The 27,079-nt window shown below is 50.8% G+C and overlaps 1 protein-coding gene across 1 annotated transcript in view; it reads right to left on the bottom strand.

The window, feature by feature from the left end:
- LOC140409629 (uncharacterized) overlaps window positions 1-27,079 on the bottom strand; it is a 135,042-nt gene that overhangs the window by 75,161 nt on the left and 32,802 nt on the right. Inside the window, exons 3-5 of the mRNA XM_072497967.1 lie at window positions 26,711-26,822; window positions 20,427-20,520; window positions 8,261-9,943 (exon numbers count right to left, since the gene is read on the bottom strand). Of these exons, the coding sequence (XP_072354068.1) occupies window positions 8,261-9,943; window positions 20,427-20,520; window positions 26,711-26,815 (1,882 nt within the window). The 5' untranslated portion in view covers window positions 26,816-26,822. The remainder of the gene's footprint in view (window positions 1-8,260; window positions 9,944-20,426; window positions 20,521-26,710; window positions 26,823-27,079) is intronic.

Raw genomic sequence — 27,079 nt, forward strand, 5'->3', positions numbered from 1 at the left:
TAAGTAGGCTTACATTAACACTGCAATGAAGTTACTGTGAAAAGCCCCTAGTCGCCACATTCCGGCGCCTGTTTGGGTACACTCAGGGGGAATTCAGAATGCCCAATTTACCTAACAAGCACATCTTTCGGGACTTGTGGGAGGAAACCAGAGCGCCCGGAGGAAGCCCAGGCAGACACGGGGAGAACGTGCAGACCCTGCACAGATTTAATCCAAACGTATTCAAACGTACAAAGACATATATCAAAAAACATTATCCACACCCCACAGTTCACAGTTTGTGCAAGTTTTCCCCTTCTCACCCGCTCTTCCCCCTCCCCTCCCTCTCCCCGCGACAAAAATTCTTCAAACATGGTCATGAACAGTCACCACCGTGTCTCAAAGCCATCCCTTGATCCCCTCAACTCAAACTTGATCTTTTCCAGCCAGAGGAAATCGTACATTCACCAGCTAGGCCCCACTCCAACAGAATCCTTCACCAGGCAATAAGAGAGCCAAAGGCCACAACATCAGCAAGTCAGGTATATCAGGAATAAGCGAATGACTAGGGAAAGAGTAGGACCAGTCAAGGACAGGGATGGGAAGTTGTGTGTGGAGTCTGAAGAGATAGGCGAGATACTAAATGAATATTTTTTGTCAGTATTCACTCAGGAAAAAGATAATGTTGTGGAGGAGAATGCTGAGCCCCAGGCTAATAGAATAGATGGCATTGAGGTACGTAGGGAAGAGGTGTTGGCAATTCTGGACAGGCTGAAAATAGATAAGTCCCCGGGACCTGATGGGATTTATCCTAGGATTGTCTGGGAGGCCAGGGAAGAGATTGCTGGACCTTTGGTTTTGATTTTTATGTCATCATTGGCTACAGGAATAGTGCCAGAGGACTGGAGGATAGCAAATGTGGTCCCTTTGTTCAAAAAGGGGAGCAGAGACAACCCCGGCAACTATAGACCGGTGAGCCTCACGTCTGTAGTGGGTAAAGTCTTGGAGGGGATTATAAGAGACAAGATTTATAATCATCTAGAGAGGAATAATATGATCAGGTATAGTCAGCATGGCTTTGTGAAGGGTAGGTCATGCCTCACAAACCTTATCGAGTTCTTTGAGAAGGTGACTGAACAGGTAGACGAGGGTAGAGCAGTTGATGTGGTGTATATGGATTTCAGCAAAGTGTTTGATAAGGTTCCCCACGGTAGGCTATTGCAGAAAATACGGAGGCTGGGGATTGAGGGTGATTTAGAGATGTGGATCAGAAATTGGCTAGCTGAAAGAAGACAGCGGGTGGTGGTTGATGGGAAATGTTCAGAATGGAGTTCAGTCACAGGTGGAGTACCACAAGGATCTGTTCTGGGGCCGTTGCTGTTTGTCATTTTTATCAATGACCTAGAGGAAGGCGCAGAAGGGTGGGTGAGTAAATTTGCAGACGATACTAAAGTCGGTGGTGTTGTCGATAGTGTGGAAGGATGTAGCAGGTTACAGAGGGATATAGATAAGCTGCAGAGCTGGGCTGAGAGGTGGCAAATGGAGTTTAATGTACAGAAGTGTGAGGTGATTCACTTTGGAAGGAATAACAGGAATGCGGAATATTTGGCTAATGGTAAAGTTCTTGAAAGTGTGGATGAGCAGAGGGATCTAGCTGTCCATGTACATAGATCCCTGAAAGTTGCCAGCCAGGTTGATAGGGTTGTGAAGAAGGCCTATGGAGTGTTGGCCTTTATTGGTAGAGGGATTGAGTTCCGGAGTCAGGAGGTCATGTTGCAGCTGTACAGAACTCTGGTACGGCCGCATTTGGAGTATTGCGTACAGTTCTGGTCACCGTATTATAGGAAGGACGTGGAGGCTTTGGAGCGGGTGCAGAGGAGATTTACCAGGATGTTGCCTGGTATGGAGGGAAAATCTTATGAGGAAAGGCTGATGGACTTGAGGTTGTTTTCGTTGGAGAGAAGAAGGTTAAGAGGAGACTTAATAGAGGCATACAAAATGATCAGGGGGTTGGATAGGGTGGACAGTGAGAGCCTTCTCCCGCGGATGGAAATGGCTGGCACGAGGGGACATAGCTTTAAACTGAGGGGTAATAGATATAGGACAGAGGTCAGAGGTAGGTTCTTTACGCAAAGAGTAGTGAGGTCGTGGAATGCCCTACCTGCTACAGTAGTGAACTCGCCAACATTGAGGGCATTTAAAAGTTTATTGGATAAACATATGGATGATAATGGCATAGTGTAGGTTAGATGGCTTTTGTTTCGGTGCAACATCGTGGGCCGAGGGGCCTGTACTGCGCTGTATCGTTCTATGTTCTATGTTCTATGTCTCATGTCTCCTCCTCCCCTTCAGTCCCGGCATTTCTAATACCCCAAACATTGCCACCATAGGGTTCGGCCCGGCCTCGACGCCCACAATCTTTGATAGCGACCAGAGTATCTCCCCAACTTATCGCAGCCTCAGAACATATGCGAGTGATTTGCTGGTCCTTGCCCCACACTTCTCACACTTGGCTGCCACCCCTGGAAGAACCCGTTCATGCTCGCCAGAGTCATATGCACCACCTCAAATTGAACAAAACTCATCCTCGCACTCAAGGAGGTTGAATGTAATCGCATATTGGGGGAAGATTTCTAGGGCCATAAAAGAGTATGTTGAATTGAATGAGTACAGATTGGTCTCGCCCTCTACTTTGTGGGAGGCGTTAAAGGTGGTGATTAGGGGGAGGTCATCACGTACAATGCATATATAGATAGAGAGGCCAGGAAGGAATGACAGGACCTGGTGGACAGGATTCTGGGTGTACATTGGGAGTATGAAAGTTACCCAACGCTGGAGTTATGGGCACACGAGAAGAAGCTGCAAATGCAGTTCGACCTGTTGTCCATGGGACGGGCGATGTGCCAGCTGCAGCCCTTAAAGGGGGCGGTGTATGAATATGGGGAGAAGGCTAGTAACCTGTTTGCTCAGCAGTTACAGTGACAGGAGGCTGCTAGGGAGATGTGCAGGTGCAGGAGCCAGGGTGTAGGTTGATCTAGCCCCAGAAAAGGTGGTGAGGCCTTTCGGACCTTCTATGAGTGGCTTTATAAGTCCCAGCCGCCGAGGACGAGTAGGAGATGGCAGAGTAGAGGGTTTGGAGTTCCCCCAGGTGGGGGAGGAATTGCAGGAGGAGTTGGAGATGCCACTGAGGTTGGAAGAGGCCCGAACAGCTTTAGGAAAAACGCTTTAGGAAAGAGAAGGTGCCGGGGCCAGATGGGTTCCCAGTAAAATTTTATAAGAAGTTGGGTTTTTTAAAAATTTAAAGTACCCAATTCATTTTTCCCAATTAAGGGGCAATTTAGCGTGGCCAATCCACCTAGTTTGCACATTTTTGGGTTATGGTGGCGAAACCGACGCAAGCACGGGGAGAATGTGCAAACTCCATACGGACCCAGAGTGACCCAGAGCCGGGATTGAACCTGGGACCTCGGCGCCATGAGGCCGCAGTGCTAACCCACTGCGCCACCTTGCTGCCTCGAATTTTATAAGATGTTTACGGATCATTGGTGTTGGGGATGTTTAACAATTCACTGGCATGGGGTTCTCTCCCAGAGATGTTGAGGCAGGCATCCATCTCCCTCCTCCTGAAGAAGGATAATGACCCGACAGAGTGTGGATCATACAGCACGATTTCACTGCTCAATGTGGATGCGAAGCTTTTGGCTAAAGTCTTAGCGTTGAGGTTTGAGTCCTGTCTTCCGTAAGTAACGGGGAGATTAGACAGGTTTTGTGAAGTGCAGAAAACTGTTGTTCAATGTGAGGCGGTTATTCAATGTATTTCTTACATCGACAGAGGGGCAAGAGCCAGGGATGATCGTGTCTCTGGACGTAGATAAAGCATTTGATAGCATTGAGTGGAATTATCCTTTTGCGGTTCTGGAGAGGTTTGGACTGGGTCCTGGGTTTGTGTCATGGGTATGACTGTTGTACGAAGCTCTGTCTGCTGGTATGCACACCAACACCACGGGTTCGGGGTCATTTTGGCTGCATTGGGGTGTCCTAGATCTCCTCTTTTTTTTGAGTTGCCGTTCGAGCCATTGGCTATCACTTTGAGGGCTTCGGACATGTGGAGAGGAATTGTGAGGGGTGGGATAGAACACAGGATGCCCCTGTAGCGGATGACCTCTTGCTGCACGTATGGGACCGGAGCAAGCTATGGGGGATATCATGGATATATTGAAGTGGTTCGGCTCCTCCTCAGGGTATGAATGGAAGCTTGAGAAGAGCAAATACTTTGTGGTCAGTCCTTCGGGGGAAAGAGTTGGGTTTGGGGTGCTGCCATTCCGTTTGGCTGGGACTAGTTTCAGATATCTGGGGGTCCACATGACTCGGGACTGGCCGCAGCTTTGCAAACTGAATTAAATTAGCCTGGTGAGCAGGGTCAGGGCGGATTTACAGAGGTGGGACGGCCTTCTGTTGTCGCTGGCATGTCGGGTTCAATCCATTAAAATGAATATCTTGCCGCGATTCTGGTTTATATATCAATGCCTCACAGGTTTTCTACGCAAGTCTTTTTCTGAGGAATGGAATGGCTCATAATGGTTTCATATGGGGAGAGAGAACTCTTTGGATTCAGAAGGGGGTCCTAGAGAGGGATAGGCAGGCGGAGGTGCTGGCGCTGCCGAATTTGATGTTTTATGATTGGGAAGCCAATGTGGAGAAGGTTTTGGGACGGTGTGGTGACCAGGAAATTACTTGGGAGCGGATGGACCCGGGGTCTTGCAAAGGGTCTGGTTTGGAAGGCCAGTGATAGCCTCTCTGCTGTTCGGTCCGACGGAACGTTGGGGTGTCAGACCAGCCAAAGTTAAGGATGGATGCAGGGCGGATGCTCTGGCATTAACCTCGTTGATTGCTCGGCAGTGGATTCCACCGAGTTGGAGGCAGGGGAGGCCACCTAGTGCTTCAGTGCGGCTAGGTGACTTGATGGGGTTTCTGTACCTCAAGACGGTCAAGTTAACTGTGACGGAGCCAATTGATGGTTTCTACCGTAGATGACGCCCGTTCATATTGTACTTTAAGGAATTGGTCACTTTTGGTTGTTTGTATGGGGAGGAGGCGTTGTATTTCTAAGGGGGCATATTGTTGTTATCGTCATTTGGAATTTTTTCTTGTTAGTACAGGTGTTCGTTTTGTTTTGCTATGTAAATTTTTGATATAAAATGTTAAAAGTTTAATTAAAGTATTTTCCAAAAAAAAGTGGATGACAGTCAGGGATGCATAATAAATGCTGGCCCAGCCAGCAAAGCTCACCTTCCGTAAAAAGAATAAAATAAAAGGAAGAATTTAATATGGGGAATAGAGAATGGCCAAGAAGCTAAATGATTCTTTTATGACTGTCTTCACCGAGGAAGATACAAGAAATCTCCCAGAATTAGACATTCAAGAGATGAGGGAGAATGAGGAATTGAAGGAAATCAGTATGAGTAAGAAGGTTGTAGTGGAGAAATTAATAGGACTAAAGATTGATAAGTCTCCGGGACCTGATATTTCATATATTATGGTGGAAAGACGTTGCTGTAGAGATAGCACATGTATTGGTGACCATCTTCCAAATTTCTATAGCTTCTGAAATGGTTCCTGCAGATTGGAAGGTAGCAAATGTCACCCCACTATTTAAGAAGGGAGGGAGAGAGAAAATTGGGAACTACAGAACTGTTAACCACAGATCAGTAGTAGGGAAAATACTGGAACCTATTCTAAAGGATGTACTAAATGGACAGTTCGATAATAATGATCACATTGTACATCGTCAACATGGATTTTAGGTACAGGAAATCATGTTTGACAGACCTGTTGGAGTTTATTTGAGTATATTACTAAGAATTGATAAAGGGGAGTTGATGGATTTAATATACTTGGATTTTCAGAAGGCTCTGGATAAAGTTCCCCACAGGACGTTGATTAGCATATTGGATAAAAGGTCATATATCGGCCTGGATTAAGGATTAACGAACATGCAGACAAAAGAGGGTAGAAATAAACAAATCTTTTACTTGTTTGCAGGGTGTGACTGGTGGGGTACCGCAAGGATCAGTGCTTGGACCCCAGCTGTTCACAAAATATAATCAAATATTTGGATGTGGGAACCAAATATAATATTTCCAAGTTCACGGATGACACAAAGCTAGGTGGGAATCTGTGCAGTGAGGAAGATGCAAAGCAGTGTAGACATCTGGGGTGGCCACTTCCAACTAGGTACAGAGAAACTCGCAAAACCTAGCGGGTAAAATGGACAAGCCAAGACTCAGGCAGGCTCACAGCCTGAAATGCATATTTGGCAGCAAAACGTCCAGACGGTATCGAAACTCCAGCCAATTAGCATTTTAATGGGGCCGATTAGCATTTGATGGCCCATCTTCGCCAAGACAAAGGACTGGTACTCAAGCAACCGGGACAGTCCCAGACATTTCGGCGCCACTCCCTGTTCAAAGGAAATGCAAACAACGGGGTCAGTGACCGCTTGGGACACGCACAGCCATCCAGATCCCCACCCACTTATTGGTTAAGGAATCGAACGGAGTGATCAGGGATCACCCAATTAGTAAGGCCCAAATTGAAGGACCACCCAAAAGAGTGCGAAAACCCCCCGAGTATAAGAAGAAGAGTTCATCATATGTTCGCTCTCTCTTGGCCTTAGTACCCTGGTCACGGCCATTGCCAATCACAGCAAGTCCAAGTTCAACGCTCGCTACCAGACGGATGAGCCCAGCTGAGCAGCAGTTACTCTTTCGAACCCGAGAGATCCAGAATTGAACAGCGGCCACTGTTTTCTGACCTAAACCGGGTGCCCGAAGTTAAGTACAGGATGCCTTAGTCGACAGGTGTAGTTAACTAGTAGTGTTTATGTTGCATGACTAATTGTGTGTAAATAAAGTACCCTTGACCTTGAACTAACAAACTGGTGTTTGGCTCTTTGATCGATAGCCGGTTGAAACTTGTGGTGGTATCATTTGATACCTGGCGACTCTAAGCATTAGGACATAGATAACACAGAAAGAAGGGCAAACTCACTGATTGCCATAATTGGAATAGAGCCACAGAAAAGACCAAGTAAAAGAAAGCACAACAGCAGCTTCAAGGGAATTTGGAGAACAAAGTAGACAAAATATATCAGATGAAATATAATGTGGAAAACAGTGAGGTTATACACTTTGGTAGGTGGAACAGATGTGCAGGGTATGTCTTAAATGGCATGAGATTAGGAAGTGAAGAGGTACAAAGGGACCTGGGTTTCCCAGTCAATAAGTCACTGAAAACTAACAGAAAGCAATTAAGAAAGCTCACGGCAAGTTTATCACAAGAGGATTTGAGTACATGAGCAGAAAAGTCTTGCTTTAATTGTATAGAACCTTACTCAGATTGCACTTGGAGTACTGTGTGCAGTTTTGGTTCCCTTACCTTGGGAAGGATGATTGCCATAGAGGGAGTATAACAAAGATTCACCCGACTTGTCCCCAGGATGAATCACAGAATAATCACAGAATAATACAGTGCAGAAGAGGCCCATTGATTCTGCACCGATGCATAAAAAACAACTAATCTGCCTACCTAATCCCATTTGCCAGCACTTGGTCCATAGCCTTGAATGTTATGATGTGTCAAGTGTTCACCCAGGTACTTTTTAAAGGATGTGAGGCAACCCCCCCGCTATCACCCTCCCAGGCAGTGCATTCCAGACCATCATCCCCTCTAGCTAAAAATGTTTTTCCTCAAATCCCCCCCAAGCTTTCTGCCCCTTACCTTGAATTTGAGTCACCTCGTAACTGACCCTTCAACTAAAGGAAACAGCTGCTCCCTATCCACCCTGTCCATGCCCCTCATAACCTTGTACATCTCGATCAGGTCGCTCCCTCAACCTTCTCTGCTCCAGCGAGTCCCATGGCGGGACTATCCTACGAAGAGCAATTTAGAAAACTGAGCCCGTAATCTCTAACGCTTTGAAGAATGAGAGGTGATTTCATTGAAACTTACAAAATATTGAAAGAGGATTTTTTAATTCAGAGGGCTGTGAATCTTTGGAATTCTCTACCCCAGAGGGCTGTGGAAGCTCCGTCATTGAATATGTTTAAAACAAAGATTGACAGATTTATAATAATCAGTGGCATAAAGGGATATGGGGATTTTGTGGGGAAAAAAACATTGAAGTCTATGATCAGCTGTGATTATGTAACATATTAACGTAATTATGAAGAACGTTGCATAAGCAGTGGGAGAGATTTGTTTAGAAATAGTTACAACTTACCAGCCTGATGTGAAAGTGGTTTAGCTCTGGCTCGTCCCAGTCCATGGCTTCCCAATTCCTCTCTGTAACCACCATCTGTGTTGCTTCGTGCATGTGTCCGTTTTGCTGTGGTTATGTTGATGAAGCCAGTCAGCTTGCCCTGTGATAAATCTGGCAATTGCATCTTCCTCTTGGGAAGGAGTGCAGAGCGTGCAATGTTTGAGCGGTGATCTGGAGCCAGCTTGCTGCCACTGCTACCCTTCCAGAAGGAACAGCCTGGCGGTGAGGCAGATCCAGAAGAACGCACTGGGTTTCTCCTGCAACTTTCAACAGCCAGCGGCCGTGATTGAAAGTCAATGTGTGCATTGGCCGTTCTATTCCACTGGCGTGAAGTGTTTGTTTTAGCTGAATAGTTTGTATTTGCTGCACTGACACGTGGTGTACAGTGAGGCACCAAAGCTGGTGCCGTATAGCATGGGGAGGTGGTTCCATTCACCATCGCAACACCTTGCTGGTTGTCCTCTGAATTGGATAGCAGAAGCTTGTGACTGAGTGCTGAGCTCTCCCGTTGTATTGGGATCAGGTTGGCGGGATCTCCTATTGAGAGGCTCTGTGCCCCAGGGTTATTGTCTCTACCTAGCCCCTCTGGACTCTCTGGCTGGCTCTTCTGTGCGCCTTTCACTTTCATTCCAATATCCCCAAAATTAGTTTCCAGATCTTCTTGGATTATCACACCTGGGGAAGAGCTAGTCGTCAATCCATTTCCCTTCAGTAGGTTTACAGGAGATTCCCTGGATGGGTTTGCCACCTGGATTCTGTTTCTGGAAGGGAAGTTCCTTTGCTGTGATGATTTCTCTGACATGTTGATCTGGCTGAGTTTTGAAATCCTACCGCCTAAAGACTCAATACTTTCGGTCCTTAGAGTCAAAGGCCTGGAAGCTGCCTGCTCTGCCCATGGGGGTCCAGCCTGTGACCTAGTCCTTTGCAGAACATGTTCTAATTCCTCTCGAAACTGTTGTACAACATTTAGCCTCGGAGCTGCACAATTGACAGGTCCATCAGCCACAGTGTCATCCTCATTACCATGCGAAGAGGCACATTCATCAAATTCATCCTTCTCTGCGCTAGTTAAACTCTGAGCCGGGTGAATTCTTGCAGAGGTTTTTGAAAGAGCCCCACAGCGATCTTGCCTGGACATGCGGTCAAGTTGAGCACAGTCTCTACTGCATTCTTTCCTTCTGAATAGATTCCATTCCAGAGGATGGCCACAGGCTTCACTTCCCAGATTTCCTTGTTGGGAATTAGGTTCTAGGTAAAGGCCAGCAGATTCCTGAGTCTGTTCGCTGAAGGAATTACTGCTCATGATTGAACCCTCATTGTCTGGTTCAGCGTCAAAGTTCAGTGTAGGATCTACCATCCCTTCATTAAAGCACAAAGCAAAGTCTTCTGTACGAATGCTGTCCATAGTATTGGTGTCACTTCGATATCCCTGGATCTCTATCTGTTGTGGCCCAAGCAGTTGTTGAACTCTCCATTCATACTGCTCCTTTCTAGACTCACTATCTGTCTCTGCTTCTGATCTCCCATGCTCAGTCACTGGAATGATGGGTTGCCTTGTCCCAAAGCCTGGGCTTAGATCAAAGAGTGCTGTAACTTCTGGTGCTCCGGTGAGACTCAGGAAGACTTCTTTCTGATCTTCACGTTCTATGGTTGTGAGAAAACAGTCAGCGTGAGTTGAGTACGAGTCAAATGATCCCCAGTTCTTTCATTTTCCCTCCAGTAGATGGGCAGAGTTTTTCAGGTTCCAGAAACCCTCTGATATCCTCTCCCAAATGGTCATTCATCAATCAAATATTTGAAGGACAAATGTCATGGACCCCACCATAGAATTTATTTGGAAGTCACTGACACCCTCCCTGTCCTCTGACAGTTGTCAGAGACGGAATCAGACTGATCACAACTTTGATGTTACATTTAACCCACGTCATCACGATGAATGCCCATTTCCACCTCTATTGCATTGCCCCACCCTGCCCTGTCTTAGCTCATCTGTTGCTGGAACTCTCATTCATACTTTTGTTGCCTCTGGACTTGAATATTCTGACACATTCCTGGACGCTCTCCCACTTTCTATTCCTCTTCCTAGCAAACTTGAGATCATGGAAAGCTCTTATTACGGTTTCCTAACATGTACCATCCCATTCACCAATTACCCTGTCCTTGCTGAAACCTCTTTCCTTTTCTCCATTTCAAGCTGCCACAGTGCCTTTAGCCACCTCTCTCTTCTCCTCCCTCATTCCTCTAATCTCACCATTTCTTTTCTTGCCATCTATTCAGTTCTTCAAGTTTTTTTCTCTCTCTTTCATTCACCTTCTCCCTCTCCTTGATAGCATTTCCTTTCTTGCAACTCTGATAGGCAGGTGGTGAAGGATAGAACTGGAACTCCCAGTTAATGCCCACCCCTCAATACACTTAAACATCCAATTAATATACAACTAGCAAAAAAATTGTAAAACATTTGCTGGGAAATTAGTGTCTTTATTGCAACTCTATTTCTTTAACTCGGCATCCCGCACCATTCTTTTCTTCCCATGTTATTCCTCTATTACCATCCCGTAGCAGACCCCTTCCAGTTTCTATGATACCTGGACGGAAACCCCAATAGTTTATTTAATTTGTCAGACTGTGAAGAAAAGATGCTTCACTCCAGGAGTGACCCCATGCACAATAGGGATTTGGTATATTAAAACAATCTTTATCATTAACACAGTATTAAGCTAACTTTAACATCATGCAAGAAATAGCTTACAATTACCAGTTAAACAAGGCTTAACAGTAAAATGAAACACTAACTCCTAACTGATAGCTTCTTTATCTCCAATCAAGCAAAACATATCTCGGGTCAAAATCCACCTTTAAATACTGTGAGCAAACACAGGAAAGTTGCTGTATAGAAATGTCTAGAAGAGATTGCTTTGAGCAAGAGATCATTCAGGAAACAGCCTGCAGATTCCTGCCTGTCTCAAACTACTGTTTAACTTTCAGCATTTGGCAAAAGGCTCCTGTTCTGTTCACAGCAAAATCTTAACTGAAATTAAATACCTGACTGCTTCAGTCCCTGGCTCCTCCCATTAACTACACCATCTCTATCTCACTAACAGGGTTATGACCATCTTACTAAGGCTAACCACATCCCCTCAATTATCTAAACCCCAGGGAACTTTCTTTTTCTAAACAAAATTCCATTAGCCCTATATAGGTAAACTAAACTCTATGAATGGTTAGAATGAATGATTATCTTACTTTTACAACACTTTAATTACACCTTCTGTAGCCACAGTGTTTGCCTGTCTTTTAAACCAAGATTTTTCAAACCCTTATTGCAGTAGATACATACACACACTAGCTCAGACTTTTAACCAGGACTGCACCAGATACATATAGAATCTCGATAGTGCAGAGACCATTCGGTCCATTGAGTCTGCACTGACTCTCTGAAAGTGCACCCTACCTAGGGTCAGACTCATCCTATCCCCGCATCCCATCTAACCTTTTGGACACTAAAGGACAATTTATCATGGCCAATTCACCTAACCTGCACATATTTGGACTGTGGAAGGAAACCGGAGCACCTGGGGGAAATCCACAGTCAGCGGAAGAAAGTACAAACTCCACACAGACAGTTACCTGAGGCTGAATTAAACTCAGGTTCCTGATGCTGTGAGGCAGCAGGGCTAACCACTGTGCCACCATGCCAAACCTAAGATATATCTGAAATTTCTACATTCATCACACCCCTCACGGCATACCCACCCCATTACTTGCATCCCTCTCATATCATCCTCATCTCATCTACCATCCCATTATTTTTCCTATGTCATCCCCAATACCCCAATGCTGTTGACCCCCTCCGTTTTCCTTCCAGGCAGGCAGCAGTAGTTCAAGAAGAAGACCAAAAAGATCACTAAAGGATGGACAATAAATGTTGATCATGCCAACAATGCCCACTTCTAAATAATGACAGGAACAAAATTATGCAGCTCCTACCCCAGTATAAATCCCTTACCCACCTGAAACATTGTTGGCTTCTTGTTTCATGGGGAACAGCACGTCTGTGCCTGACAGGGCACTGATGCCACTGACACTACCCAATCCAGTATCCCTAGTATTGGACAAGCTTGTATTCAGAGCTCCTTTGGAATACAAAGGAGTATATGACAAGGAAACTGTTAGAACAGCAAGGACCAGCTGTATAATATATTAGATGTCTGAATCAACTTTGTAACAGCAAACTGACTTGAGCGGGCTAGTACCCAAGTACAGCGTGTAATCTTGGCGGGATGCAGCCTAGAGTTCTATGGTAACATGGTCCCTTTAAGGGGGCGGACCTGGCAGCCCACGTGACTGCCTCGGGCCCAATCGCACAGGAGTGCACGAACCCTAATCCAATAGCGAGTTAGTGCGGGGACCTGGGAGCAGGGACCCGGGCAGTGTGGACCCGGAGCCGAAGAGGCAAGATCCATCTTATTGTGTTCTGTGCCTGTATAATTATCAGTCTTTGTCTTTTGTTAATAAATCCCTTTGTTACTACTGAAAGCCCCAGAGTGGTGCTCGAGCCACCACATTGATGACGAGGTGAAAGGTTTGATCACAACCTGCAGTACTTTGTGATTCAAGGGGGAAGAAAGGAACAATTGGAAAGAGAAACAAGGACCGAGACTCGGGGACCATCAAGACGTGAGTGAAAATGCTTATTATTGGTAAACTAAACCCGCTTGACCAAGGGGCTGAAGATTGGAGCCAGTCTATCGAACGGCTCCACTATTTCATCACCGCGAACGAGATCACGGGGGAAGATGAGCAGCAGTTGACACTTATGATAGTTTCACTGTTTCCATCACATCCTCTGGCAGCGGGTTCCAGGCACCAACCACTCTCTGCATGAAAAAGTTACCCCCCACATCTTGAAGTATATTCATTTTTTTTTAATTAAATAATTTTTATTAAAGGTTTTCATAAAATATCGATAACAAAATGAGAAAGAAAAAAGAACCCAACAGGGGTAAGTACAAAACACAATCTAAAAAAGCAACCCCCCAAACCCCTCCCCCTCGTAGCAAGATAATAAATTAACATTAACACCCCGACTGAAGACAACAGGTGTATACACCCCCTCAGACCCTTCCAGTGTAAATAACTTCAACAAAAATAAAGTAAACCCCCCATCTCACCCCCACCCCCCGGGCTGCTGCTGCCATTGACCAATGTCTAGCGATCTGCCAGAAAGTCTAAGAACGGTTGCCACCGCCTAAAGAACCCTTGTACCGACCCTCTCAAGGCGAATTTCACCCTCTCCAATTTAATGAACCCTGCCATATCGCTGATCCAGGATTCCACGCTTGGGGGCCTCGTATCTTTCCACTGAAGGAGAATCCTTCGCCGGGCTACCAGGGACGCAAAGGCCAGAATTCCGGCCTCTTTCGCCTCCTGCACTCCCGGCTCCTCTGCCACCCCAAATATTGCGAGCCCCCAGCCCGGTTTGACCCTGGATCCTACCACCCTCGACACCGTCCTCGCTACGCCGTTCCAAAATTCCTCCAGCGCTGGGCATGCCCAGAACATATGGGTGTGATTTGCTGGGCTCCCTGAGCACCTAACACACCTGTCCTCACCCCCAAAGAACCTGCTCATCCTTATCCCGGTCATGTGTGCCCTGTGCAGCACCTTAAACTGTATGAGGCTGAGCCTCGCGCATGAAGAGGAAGAGTTCACCCTCCCTAGGGCATCTGCCCACATCCCCTCTTCGATCTCCTCTCCCAACTCCTCCTCCCACTTACCTTTCAACTCCACCACCAAAGCCTCCTCCTCCTCCTGCATCACCTGGTAAGTTTCCGAGATCTTCCCCACTCCCACCCACCCCCCCGAGAGCACCCTGTCCTGTACTGTGTGTGGCAGTAGCCGTGGGAATTCCACCACCTGCCGTCTGGCAAACGCCCTTACCTGTAAGTACCTGAAGGTGTTCCCCGGGGGGAGCCCGTACTTCTCCTCCAGCTCACCCAAGCTCGCGAACTTCCCGTCCACAAACAGGTCCCCCAACTTTCGTATGCCTGCCCTGTGCCACCCCGAAAACCCTCCACCTGTTCTTCCTGGGGCGAACCGGTGGTTCCCCCATAATGGGGTCCACGCCGAGGCCCTAACTTCCCCCCCCTATGCCGCCTCCACTGCCCCCAAATTTTGAGGGCCGCCACCACCACCGGGCTCATGGTATACCTCCTTGGCGGGAGTGGCAGCGGTGCCGTTGCCAGCGCCCCCAGACTCGTACCCACACAGGACGCCGTCTCCAGCCTCTTCTATGCAGCCCCCTCCCCCTCCATCACCCACTTGCGCACCATTGTCGCATTGGCGGCCCAGTAGTACACACAGAGGTTGGGCAGCGCCAGCCCCCCCCTATCTCTACTCCGCTCCAGGAACACCCTTCTCACCCTCGGAGTCCCTCGCGCCCACACAAACCCCATTATACTCCTGTTAACCCGCCTGAAAAAAGCCTTCGGGATAAACACGGGGAGGCACTGGAACAGAAACAAAAACCTTGGGAGCACCGTCATTTTGATTGACTGCACCCTACCCGCCAGGGACAGCGGCAACGTGTCCCACCTCTTGACCTCCTCCTCCATTTGCTCCACCAGCCTTGTAAAGTTAAGCCTATGCAGGGCCCCCCAGCTCCTGGCCACCTGGACCTACAAATATCTAAAACTCCTCTCCGGCCTTTTTAATGGGAGCTCGCCAATCCCGCCTCTCCTGGTCCCCTAGCTGAACTACGAACAGCTCGCTCTTCCCCACATTGAGCTTGTACCCCGAAAAGTCCCCGAATTCCCTAAGCATCCTCATTACCTCTGGCATTCTTCCCACCGGGTCCGCCACATACAGCAGCAGGTCATCCGCATAAAGCGACACCCTATGCTCCTCCCCACCCCTCACCAACCCCCTCCAGTTCCTCGACTCTCTCAGTGCCATAGCCAGGGGTTCAATCGCCAGTGCGAAGAGCAGGGTGGACAGGGGACACCCCTGTCTCGTCCCTCGGTGCAACCGAAAGTACTCAGACCTCCTCCTATTTGTGGCCACACTCGCCATCGGGACCTGATACAACAGCCTAACCCACCTGACAAAACTCTCCCCAAACCCAAACCTCTTCAGCACCTCCCACAGGTACCCCCACTTTACCCTATCGAAGGCTTTCTCAGCGTCCATCGCCACCACTATCTCCGCCTCCCCCTCCCTCGCCGGCATCATGATAACGTTCAAAAGCCTCCGCACATTCGCGTTCAACTGTCTCCCCTTCACAAACCCCGTCTGGTCTTCATGGATGATCTGCGGCACACAATCCTCAATCCTCGTGGCTAAGACCTTCGCCAGCACCTTGGCATCTACATTTACCAAGGAAATCGGTCTGTAAGACCCACATTGCAGGGGATCCTTGTCCCGCTAAGGATCAAGGAGATCAGTGCCCGGGACATCGTTGGGGATAAAGCCCCCCCCCTCCTTTGCCTCATTAAAGATCCTAACTAACAGCGGGCCCAACAGGTCCATATATTTTTTATAGAACTCGACCGGGAAACCGTCCGGCCCCGGTGCCTTCCCCGCCTGCATGCTTCCTATCCCTTTGATCAGCTCCTCCAGCCCAATCGGGGCCCCCAGTCCCGCCACCAGTCCCTCTTCTACCTTTGGAAACCTCAATTGGTCCAGGAAATGGCCCATCCCTCCCTCCTCCCGTGGGGGCTCGGATCGATACAATTCCTCGTAGAAGTCCCTGAAGACCCCATTGATGCCAACCCCACTCCGCACCACGCTCCCTCCCCTGTCCTTAACTCCCCCGATCTCTCTAGCTGCGTCCCGCTTCCGAAGCTGATGCGCCAGCATCCGGCTTGCCTTTTCCCCATACTCGTAGACCGCCCCCTGGGCCTTCCTCCACTGCACCTCCTCCTTCCTGATGGTCACCAGGTCGAATTCGGCCTGGAGGCTGCGCCTCTTCCTCAACAATCCTTCCTCAGGTTTTTCCGCATACCTCCTGTCTACTTCCACCATCTCCCCCACCAGCCTCTCCCTCTCCCCCCCGCTCCCTCCGCTCCTTGTGGGCCCTGATGGAAATCAGCTCTCCCCTCACCACCGCCTTCAGTGCCTCCCATACCATCCCCACTCGGACCTCCCCGTTGTCGTTGGTCTCCAAGTACCTCTCTATACTTCCTCGGACCCGCTCGCTCACCTCCTCGTCCGCCAACAGCCCCACCTCCAAGCGCCACAGCGGGCGCTGGTCCCTCTCCTCCCCCATCTCCAAGTCCACCCAATGCGGGGCGTGGTCCGAAATGGCTATTGCCGAATACTCGGTATCCTCTACTCTCGCTATCAGCGCCCTACTCAAAATGAAAAAGTCGATTCGAGAATAAGCCTTATGGACATGTGAGAAGAATGAAAATTCCCTAGCCCCCGGTCTTGCAAATCTCCAAGGGTCCACCCCTCCCATTTGGTCCATAAATCCCCTCAACACTATAGCCGCCGCCATCTTCCTACCCGTCCGAGACCTGGAGCGATCCAGTGCAGGATCCAACACCGTGTTAAAGTCTCCTCCCATTATCAGGCCCCCCACTTCCAAGTCTGGGATCCGACTCAACATACGCCGCATAAAACCCGCATCGTCCCAGTTCGGAGCATACACATTGACCAGTACCACCCTCTCTCCCTGCAACTTACCACTTACCATTATGTACCTACCGCCATTATTTGCCACAATGCTCGACGCCTCAAATAACATCTTCTTTCCCACCCAGATCGCCACCCCTCGAATTTTGGCATCTAACCCCGAGTGAAACACCTGACCTACCCACCCTTTCCTCAGTCTTACCTGGTCTGCCACCTTCAGGTGTGTCTCCTGGAGCATAACCACATCCGCCTTGAGCCCCTTCAGGTGCGCGAACACGCGGGCCCGCTTAACCGGCCCATTCAGTCCCTTACATTCCAGGTTATCAGCCGGATTAGGGGGCTACCCGCCCCCTCCCCGTCGACTAGCCATGACCCCTCTTCGGCCAGCCACGCGCCCGCACCCCACTCCCGGCCCGTTCCCCACAGCGGCATACCCCCGTCTTGACCCACCCCACTCGCTCCAGCTCCTCCTTGATCTTAGCAGCAGCAACTCGATTCCCCCCCACCCACCCCCCCCCACCCCCCCGGCTAGGACCCATCCTAGCTGGTTTACTCCCCCCATTGCACTTCCGCAAGTCAGCTGACTCCTGCTGACCCCGGCCACTCCCGCCTCCCCTTCGACTCCTCCCATTGTGTGGTACACCCTCCTCTCCCGCTCCCCATTCAAAGGCTCTCCCCCTCCGTTCTAAGCGCGGGAAACAATCCTTGCTTCCTCGCCCCGGTCCCCCCCCCCCCCCCCCCCCCCCAGTCTTCGGCGCGGGAAAAAAATCCCACGCTCTCCACCTACCAGGCCATGCCACCAACCAAAACAGTGCCCAACCCGCCCCATCCACCCTCCCCAACCCGAAAGAGAAAAACACAGAGAGAAAGAAACCCAAAACAATGCAAAGGCCGAACCAAAAATAGGCATAACATATCCACCGCAGTCCCCAATCGCCCATCCCGACCCTCAGTCTGTGTCCAGCTTCTCGGCCTGAACAAAGGCCTACGCCTGCTCCGGAGACTCAAAATAATGGTGCCGATCCTTGTAGGTAACCCACAATCGCGCCGGCTGCAACATGCCAAACTTCACCCCCTTCCTGTGCAGCACCGCCTTTGCCCGATTGTACTCGGCCCTCCTCTTCGCCACCTCCGCACTCCAGTCCTGATATATCCGAACCTCCGCGTTCTCCCACCAGCTGCTCCTCTCCTTCTTGGCCCACCTGAGCACACACTCCCGATCGACGAACCGATGGAACCGCGCCAGCACCGCCCGCGGAGGCTCGTTAGCCTTGGGCTTCCTCGCCAGCACTCTATGGGCCCGTTCCAGCTCCAGGGGCCCCTGGAAGGACCCTGCTCCCATCAGCGAGTTCAGCATGGTGACCACATAGGCCCCCACGTCCGGCCCCTCCAGCCCCTCCGGGAGGCCCAGAATCCGCAGATTCTTCCGCCTCGACCGATTCTCCATCTCCTCGAACCGCTCCTGCCATTTCTTGTGGAGCGCCTCGTGCGCCTCCACCTTTACCGCCAGGACTAAGATCTCGTCCTCCTTGTCAAAGATCTTTTGTTGAGCCTCTTGGATCGCCACCCCCTGGGCCGTCTGTGTCTCCAGCAGCTTATCAATAGAAGCCTTCATCGGCTCTAGCAGGTCCTTTTTAATCTCTCTGAGGCAGCGCTGGATACCCTCCTGTTGCTCCTCCGCCCACTGCCTCCACGCTGCCTGGTCTCCGCCCGCCGCCATTTTGTCCTTCTTCCCTCCCTTCTTCTAGTCCAGCACCACCTTTTTTGTCACCCCGCTCCTAGTTAAAGCCATGTACTGACGGGGAACTATTATTAACTCCTTCCCACACCGGGAAACGTCAAAAAAGTGCCCTTGGGGGCCCTGAAAAGAGCCCAAAAGTCTTGAGAGGGAATCCTTTTGGCAGTGTTCGCTTCACCAATCTGCCCCAAAATGTCCATGGAAACTCATGAAAAAGGTCTGAGAGTCGGCTCCAGACGGGAGCTGCCGAATGCGTGACCTACTCCTCCATGGCCGCCACCGGAAGCCTCGTCCCCGCTTCTTCAATGGCCCTGGTGAGATCTTTTCACAGTTGTTCCCTCTGCTGTTAGAATTCACTTTTGATAAAGGTCCTCAGGTCAGTTTGCAGCTTTAAGCTTGCCCTTCCCCCGCTTGCATGCTGCAAACTGCTGCAAATGCTGTTTATCCTGTTGCAGCCAAATCTTCTACTGCTTCTGCCGGGCCTGGCAGCCAAAAGACACAACACTCCTGGGGGACACTGTCAGGGGAATGCTGCAGTCTTCTTGCCACACCGGGAAATGTCAAACAAATGCCGTGGGGGCCCTGCAAAAGAGCCCAAAAGTCCGTTCCAAGCGGGAGCTACCGAACATGCGACCTAGCTCTGCATAGCCGCACCCGAACTCATATTCATTTATTTTTAATAAATTTAGAGCACCCAATTCATTTTTTCCAATTAAGGGGCAATTTAGCGTGGCCAATCCACCTACCCTGCACATCTTTTGGGTTGTGGGGGGCGAAACCCACGCAAACACGGGGAGAATGTGCAAGCTCCACACAGACAGTGACCCAGAGCCAGGATCAAACCTGGGACTTTGGCATCATTCTAACCACTGCGCCACCGTGCCGCCCCGTAAAGTATATTCATGACGGAGCTCAAACTTTAAATGTGAGCAGCACCACAGCCAAGCTTTCCACTTGCACTGGGAAAGCCTGAAAATCCTTGGGACCACCAACACACCAGTGGCTTATAAAGAGCAAGAGGCCCATCTACCCTTGAAGGGCACAGACCCAGCCTGATGGGAAGGGATTGCTTCCAGCAAATCAAACCGAATTGGCTGGATTTTTATAAAATATCCAATGGTGTCATTCAAGATGTCCTGTAAAGATACGAGGGTGATTTTCACAGCGAACTAGGCCAGATTAAAGGAATCAAAGCCAAAATTTATATCAATCCGGATTCAAAACCCAAATTCTTTCGAGCTAGACCAGTTCCCTGTGTCCTGCGTCAGAAAGCTGAAGCTGGGATTAAAAGAACCGGACATAATCAAACTGGTTCAGTTCTCCGAGTGGACGGCCCCCATAGTCCCCGTCCTCAAGCCGGATCAATCCATAAGTATCTGTGGGGACTACGAGTTAACCATAAATCAGGCTGACCAGGTGGATAGTTACCCGATCCCCAGGATCAAAGATCTCTACGCCAAGCTAGCGGGAGGCCTCACCTACTCCAAATTAGATCTTCGCCATGCATACCTACAATCAGAATTGGACGAAGAGTCTCAGAGGTTCACCACAATACATACCCACAAGGGTGTGTTTCAGGACACGGAAATACCATTTGCCATTGTGCCAGCTTGTGCTATTACCCAGAATATGATGGAAAACCTCCTGCAAGGGATTTCCAATGTGCTGGTCTACCTTGACGACAAGATAGTCACCGGCACCACCCCTGAAGAGCACATGTCTGGCACATTTAGAGACAAGGACTGACTGCCTCACCTGTCCTTCTCGACAGTCTTGTTGTGCTCCTGAAGGAGGAACTCTCAGTCAAGCTGTTTGTTGCTGGCTGTCCATGATTGGTTAATATGGAAACCTATATGAAAGGATCACATAAGAGGATGAGGATCATTATCACCATTACAATAGCAGGAGTAAACCACTCCATCATTAGCATGACTTGGTCGTGAGGGTAGTTTAAATACGGTGTACTCCCAGATTGAGGGGGCTCAGACTGAGGGGCTGTAGCATCTTTCCCAACAAACTGGCCAAATCAATTAAAAAAAAAATATAGATTTATTCAAAATTTTCAACAGATTTTCAACAAACCCCCCCCCCCAACAAAAAGAAAGAAACAGAAACAAGAACACTACAATCAAAAATTATACAAAAATTATACATTGGATTTCCCCCATATACAATAACCCCCCATATGACATTTAAAAGCACCAATAGGGAAGCCCCCGCAAGCGCCCCCCCCCCTCCCGCCCCTGGGCTGCTGCTGCTGCTGACCTCCTCCTAACGCTCCGTGAGATAGTCTAGGAACGGTTGCCACTGCCTGAAGAACCCCTGCACAGACCCTCGCAAGGCAAACTTTATCCTCTCTAGCTTGATGAACCCTGCTATGTCATTGATCCAAGCTTCCACACTAGGGGGTTTCGCATCTTTCCATAATAGCAAAATCCTCCGCCGGGCTACCAGGGACGCAAAGGCCAGAATACCGGCCTCTTTCGCCTCCTGCACTCCCGGCTCGTCCGTTACCCCAAATAGTGCCAACCCCCAGCTCGGCTTGACCCGGGCTTTCACCATCTTGGACATAGTCCTCGCAAAACTCCTCCAAAACCCATCCAGTGCCGGGCACGACCAGAACATATGGACGTGATTTGCCGGGCTTCCAGAGCACCTCCCACATCTGTCCTCCACCCCAAAGAACCCACTCAACCTCCCCCCTGTCATATGCACTCTGTGAGTAACTTTGAACTGTATTAGGCTGAGCCTGGCGCAAGAGGAGGAAGAATTAACCCTACTCAGGGCATCAGCCCACAGACCCTCATCTATCTCCTCCCCCAGTTCCTCCTCCCATTTGCCCTTTAACTCCTCCACCGAGGCCTCCTCCTCTTCCTTCAGCTCCTGGTAAATCGCTGAAACTTTGCCTTCTCCAACCCATACACCCGAAATCACCCTGTCCTGAATCCCCTGTGCCGGGAGCAGCGAGAATTCCCTCACCTGCCGCCTCACAAATGCCCTCACTTGCATGTACCTGAAAGCGTTTCCCGGGGGTAACCCAAACTTCTCCTCCAGCGCCCCTAGGTTCGCAAACGTCCCATCGATGAACAGGTCCCCCATTCTTCTAATCCCTGCCCGATGCCAGCTCCGAAACCCCCATCCATCCTTCCCGGGACGAACCGATGATTCTCCCGAATCGGGGACCAAACCAAGGCTCCCACCTCGCCCCTATGTTGCCTCCACTGCCCCCAGATCTTCAACGTCGCCGCCACCACCGGACTCGTGGTGTACCTTGTCGGCGAGAGCGGCAGCGGTGCCGTCGCCAGCGCCCTCAGGCTCGTGCCCACACAGGACACCATCTCGAACCTCTTCCACGCCGCCCCCTCTCCCTCCATTACCCACTTATGGATCATCGCCACATTGGCAGCCCAATAATAGCCACACAAATTCGGCAGCGCCATTCCCCCCCCTGTCCCTGCTACGCTCCAGAAACACTCTCTTCACCCTCGGGGTCTTATTTGCCCACACAAAACCCATGATGCTCCTACTTACCCGTTTGAAAAAGGCCTCAGGGATCATAATGGGAAGGCACTGGAACACAAAGAGAAACCTCGGGAGGACCGTCATTTTGACCGACTGCACCCTACCCGCTAGTGAGAGTGGCAGCATATCCCATCTTTTAAAATCCTCCTCCATCTGCTCCACCAACCGCGTCAAATTGAGCTTGTGCAGGGCCTCCCAACTCCTAGCTACTTGGCTCCCTAGGTACCGAAAGCTCCTTTCCGCCCTCGTCTATCCCCCTTCCCTGGTCCCCTGAATCCACCACAAAGAGCTCACTCTTCCCTACGTTGAGTTTATACCCCGAAAAGCCCCCAAACTCCCTAAGGATCCGCATGACCTCCGCCATCCCCTCCACTGGATCCGCAACATACAACAACAGGTCATCAGCATACAACGACACCCGGTGTTCCTCTCCCCCCCGGACCAATCCCCTCCATTTCCTGGACTCCCTTAGTGCCATGGCCAGAGGCTCAATTACCAGTGCAAACAACAAGGGGGACAGAGGGCACCCCTGCCTCGTCCCCCGGTACAGCCGAAAGTACTGCGACCTCCGCCGATTCGTAGCCACACTCGCCACCGGGGCTCTATATAGCAGCCTGACCCAGCTGATGAACCACTCCCCGAACCCAACCCTCCGCAACACTTCCCAAAGATACTCCCACTCCACCCAGTCAAAGGCCTTCACCGCTTCCATAGCTGCCACTACCTCCGCTTCCCCCTCCACCGGGGGCATCATAATCACATTGAGGAGTCTCCGCACATTTGTATTTAATTGCCTACCCTTCACAAATCCCGTCTGGTCCTCATGAATCACCCCCGGGACACAGTCCTCAATTCTCGTAGCCAGCACCTTTTCCAGCAACTTAGCATCAACATTGAGGAGCAGGATCGGTCTATACGATCCACATTGCAGTGGATCCTTGTCCCGCTTCAGGATCAAAGAAATCAGTGCCCTAGACGTTGTTGGGGGCAAGGGCCCCCCCTCCCTCGCCTTATTGAAAGTCCTCACTAGCAACGGGCCCAGCAGGTCCACGTATTTCCTGTAGAATTCAACCGGGAACCCATCCGGCCCCGGAGCCTACCCCACCTGCATGCTCCCCAATCCTTTAACCAGCTCCTCCAGCCCAATCGGCGCCCCAAACCAGCCACCTCCTGCTCCTCCACCCTCGGGAACCTCAGCTGATCTAATAATTGTCGCATTCCCTCCTCCCCCGCTGGGGGCTCAGACCTGTCCAGATCCCCATAGAAGTCCCTAAATACCTTGTTTATTCTCACCGCACTCCGCACCGTATTCCCCCCCTATCCTTAACTCCACCAATCTCCCTCGCTGCCTCCCTCTTACGAAGCTGGTGTGCCAGCATCCGACTCGCCTTCTCCCCATACTCATACGTCGCCCCCTGCGCTTTCCTCCACTGTGCCTCTGCTTTCCCTGTGGTCAACAGGTCAAACTCCATCTGGAGGTTCCGTCTCTCCCTGAGTAGCCCCTCCTCGGGGGCCTCAGCATAACTCCTGTCCACCCTTACAATTTCCCCCACCAACCTCTCCGTCTCCCTCCCCTCTCTCTTCTCCCTGTGGGCCCTAATGGAGATTAGCTCTCCCCTGACCACGGCCTTCAGCGCCTCCCAGACTACCCCCACCTGCACCTCCCCATTGTCGTTGGCCTCCAAATATCTTTCAATGCACCCCCGCACCCGCCCGCACACCTCCTCATCCGCCAATAGTCCCACATCAAGGCGCCACAGCGGGCGCTGGTCCCTCTCCTCCCCCAATTCCAGCTCCACCCAATGCGGGGTGTGGTTCGAGATGGCTATGGCCGAATATTCCGTTCCCTCCACTTTCGGGATTAGCGCCCTACTCAAAATGAAAAAATCTATCCGGGACTAGGCTCTATGGACATGGGAAAAGAAAGAAAATTCCCTGGCCAGCGGCCTGACAAACCTCCATGGATCCACTCCCCCCATCTGGTCCATAAACCCCCTGAGCACCTTGGCCGCAGCCGGCCTCTTACCCGTCCTGGACCTAGACCGGTCCAGTGCTGGGTCCAGCACCGTGTTGAAGTCCCCCCCCCCATTATCAAACTTCGTACCTCCAGATCCGGAATCCGACCCAGCATGCGGTTCATAAATCCGGCATCACCCCATTCGGGGCATATACATTCACCAGTACCACCCACACCCCCTGCAACCTACCGCTCACCATCACATATCGACCTCCATTATCCACTACAATATTCATTGCCTCAAACGACACCCGCTTCCCCACCAGTATTGCAACCCCTCTGTTCTTCGCATCCAGCCCTGAATGAAAGACCTGCCCTACCCATCCCTTTCGAAGCCTAACCTGATCTGCCACCTTCAGATGTGTCTCCTGGAGCATAACCACGTCTGCCTTCAGTCCCTTAAAGTGCGCGAACACCCGGGCCCTCTTGGCCGGCCCATTCAGGCCCCTCACATTCCAAGTTATCAGCCGGATTGGGGGGCTACTCGCCGCCGCCCCCCCCCCCCCCCCCCCCCCCCCCCCCGCCGACTAGCCACCTCCTTTTCTAGGCCAGCCACGTGCCCGCGCCTCCCGCACCCTCCAGTCCCCCAGGCGGCGGACCCCCGCCCCGACGACCTCTCCTACTTCCAGCTCCCTTTTGGCCAATGCAGTAGCAACCCTGTTCCCCCCATCCCCCCTCCCCCCCGCTAGATCCACATCTAGCCATTTTGCTTCCCCCCCATGACACACCCGTAAGTCAGCTGACTCCTGCTGACCCCGGCCTCTCCCGCCATTCCATCGACCCCCCCCCCCCCAGTGTGAGAATCCCCCCATCCCTTGGCAGTCAGTGTGCGCTCCTCTCCAGCACCCCCCCCCCCCCCCCCCCCGGCCCCACCCCCATCCGTCTCTACCACGGGAAAAAGCCCACGCTTTCCTGAGCCGGCCCCACCCCCTCTGGCGCAGCTCCTTTTTGCGGCCTTACCCCAACTCCCCATCCCCGCGCCTCCACTCCCCCTCTTCCTCCGTGGGGCCCTGCCCCTCCAACACCGACGCCCACACTCTCCCACAGCCCCCACATCAAATCCATTCACCCATCCCCACCCAGCACTCAAACCCAGAGAACATTCCCCAAATGCAATAAACACAGTAAACATCCCCCCACGACCAACCCTCAATTTGAGTCCAACTTTTCAGTTTGTAGAAAGTTCCATGCCTCATCGGGCGTTTCAAAATAGTGGTGCCGATCTTGGAACGTGACCCACAATCGCACTGGCTGCAGCATCCCGAATTTCACCCCCTTCCGATGGAGCACTGCCTTAGCCCGGTTAAAACCAGCCCTCTTCTTAGCCACCTCCACACTCCAGTCCTGGTTCCAGTTCTCCCACCTGCTGCTCCGCTCTTTTTTGGCCCATCTCAGGACACACTCTCTGTCCATAAAGCGGCGGAACCTCACCACTACAGCCCTTGGCGGCTCGTTGGCCTTGGGTCTCCTTTCCAGGACCCGGTGAGCCCCATCTAGCTCCAGGGGCCTCGGAAAAGCTCCCGCGCCCATCAGCGAATTGAGCATCGTGCTCATATATCCCCCGGCATCGGGCCCCTCAACTCCTTCAGGGAGACCTAGAATTCGAAGATTCTTCCTCTTCGACCTATTCTCCAGGTCCTCTAATTTTTCTGCCCATCTCTTATGCAGCGCCTCGTGCGCCTCCACCTTCACCGCCAGGCCCAAGATCTCATCCTCGTTCTCCGAGGCTTTTTTCGCACCTCCCGGATCGCCGCCCCTTGGGCCTTCTGGGTCTCCACAAGTTTCTCAATCGCCGCCTTCATTGGCGCCAGCATTTCTGTCTTCAGCTCTTCAAAGCAGCGTTTAAGAAACTCCTGCTGCTCCTGCGACCACTGCGCCCGTGCTGCTTGGTCTCCACCCGCCGCCATCTTGCGTTTCCTCCCTCGCACTTTTCGCTGCACCAGGATCACTTTTTTAACCACTCCACTCCTGGTCCAATCCATATAATGTCGGGGGGACCTTGCTGTCACCTTCCCACACTGGAAACCATCGAACAATTTCCATTGGGGCCCCTCTGGAGAGCCGAAAAGTCCGTTCCCGGCGGGAGTTGCCGAACGTGCGACCTACCTCGGCATAGCCACACCCGGAAGTCGCTGGCCAACTCTATTACTGGTACCCAGAATGGAGCAGTTCAGTCTGCAGCTGACCTGAGAATGTTTGCTGCTTGCAGCTCATCGCAGGAGCGAATTATAAAAGACAAAATAAGTTTGGGGAAGGAAAACCTCATCCTGAACAGATCTGATTCGAGATGAAGTCAGAAAGTCTAATTGTCATCATTCCAGGTTGAATTAATTCTCAATATCAGAGGCCGACCGAGAAAAGTACATAATAACTGAAGCAGGAAGCAACCCAAGGACTCTCACTGGGAAACGGTCAATAGAAGTCACCCCTTGGTTACCCACAAGGGTAGCTTCAGACAAAGTATGACTTAAAGATGGAGACAATTTAGCCTCTGATTTACCTGCAGTTGGCTGAGTTGAGCATCAATGGAGTCCATCAGATAGTCACAGTGGTCTGCCAAGGGACGTGACACAGCTTCACTTTGGGCTGGAGTCTCTGCCTCCATCCCTAAACTGGGGCAAAAAAGGCAAATTATTTCAAACATAATGGTTATACTTCATTGTTTATCTGGACATTTAAAAAAATTGAATTTCTGAACTAATTGCATATGGTCGCACCTCTTTGAAAAAGGAGGGCAATACTTAATAATAATCCCTTTTTCAACTCTTCATTGAGACCTTGTGTACTTAAATTTCAGTCCTCATTTTTTTGGCTTGGACTCCGAACTGTTCTGTAGGAGATCTCCCACTGTAGTTCATGGAGGAACAGC

The sequence above is a fragment of the Scyliorhinus torazame genome, chromosome 1, assembly GCF_047496885.1.
Source record: "Scyliorhinus torazame isolate Kashiwa2021f chromosome 1, sScyTor2.1, whole genome shotgun sequence".
Taxonomy (NCBI): Eukaryota; Metazoa; Chordata; class Chondrichthyes; order Carcharhiniformes; family Scyliorhinidae; genus Scyliorhinus; species Scyliorhinus torazame.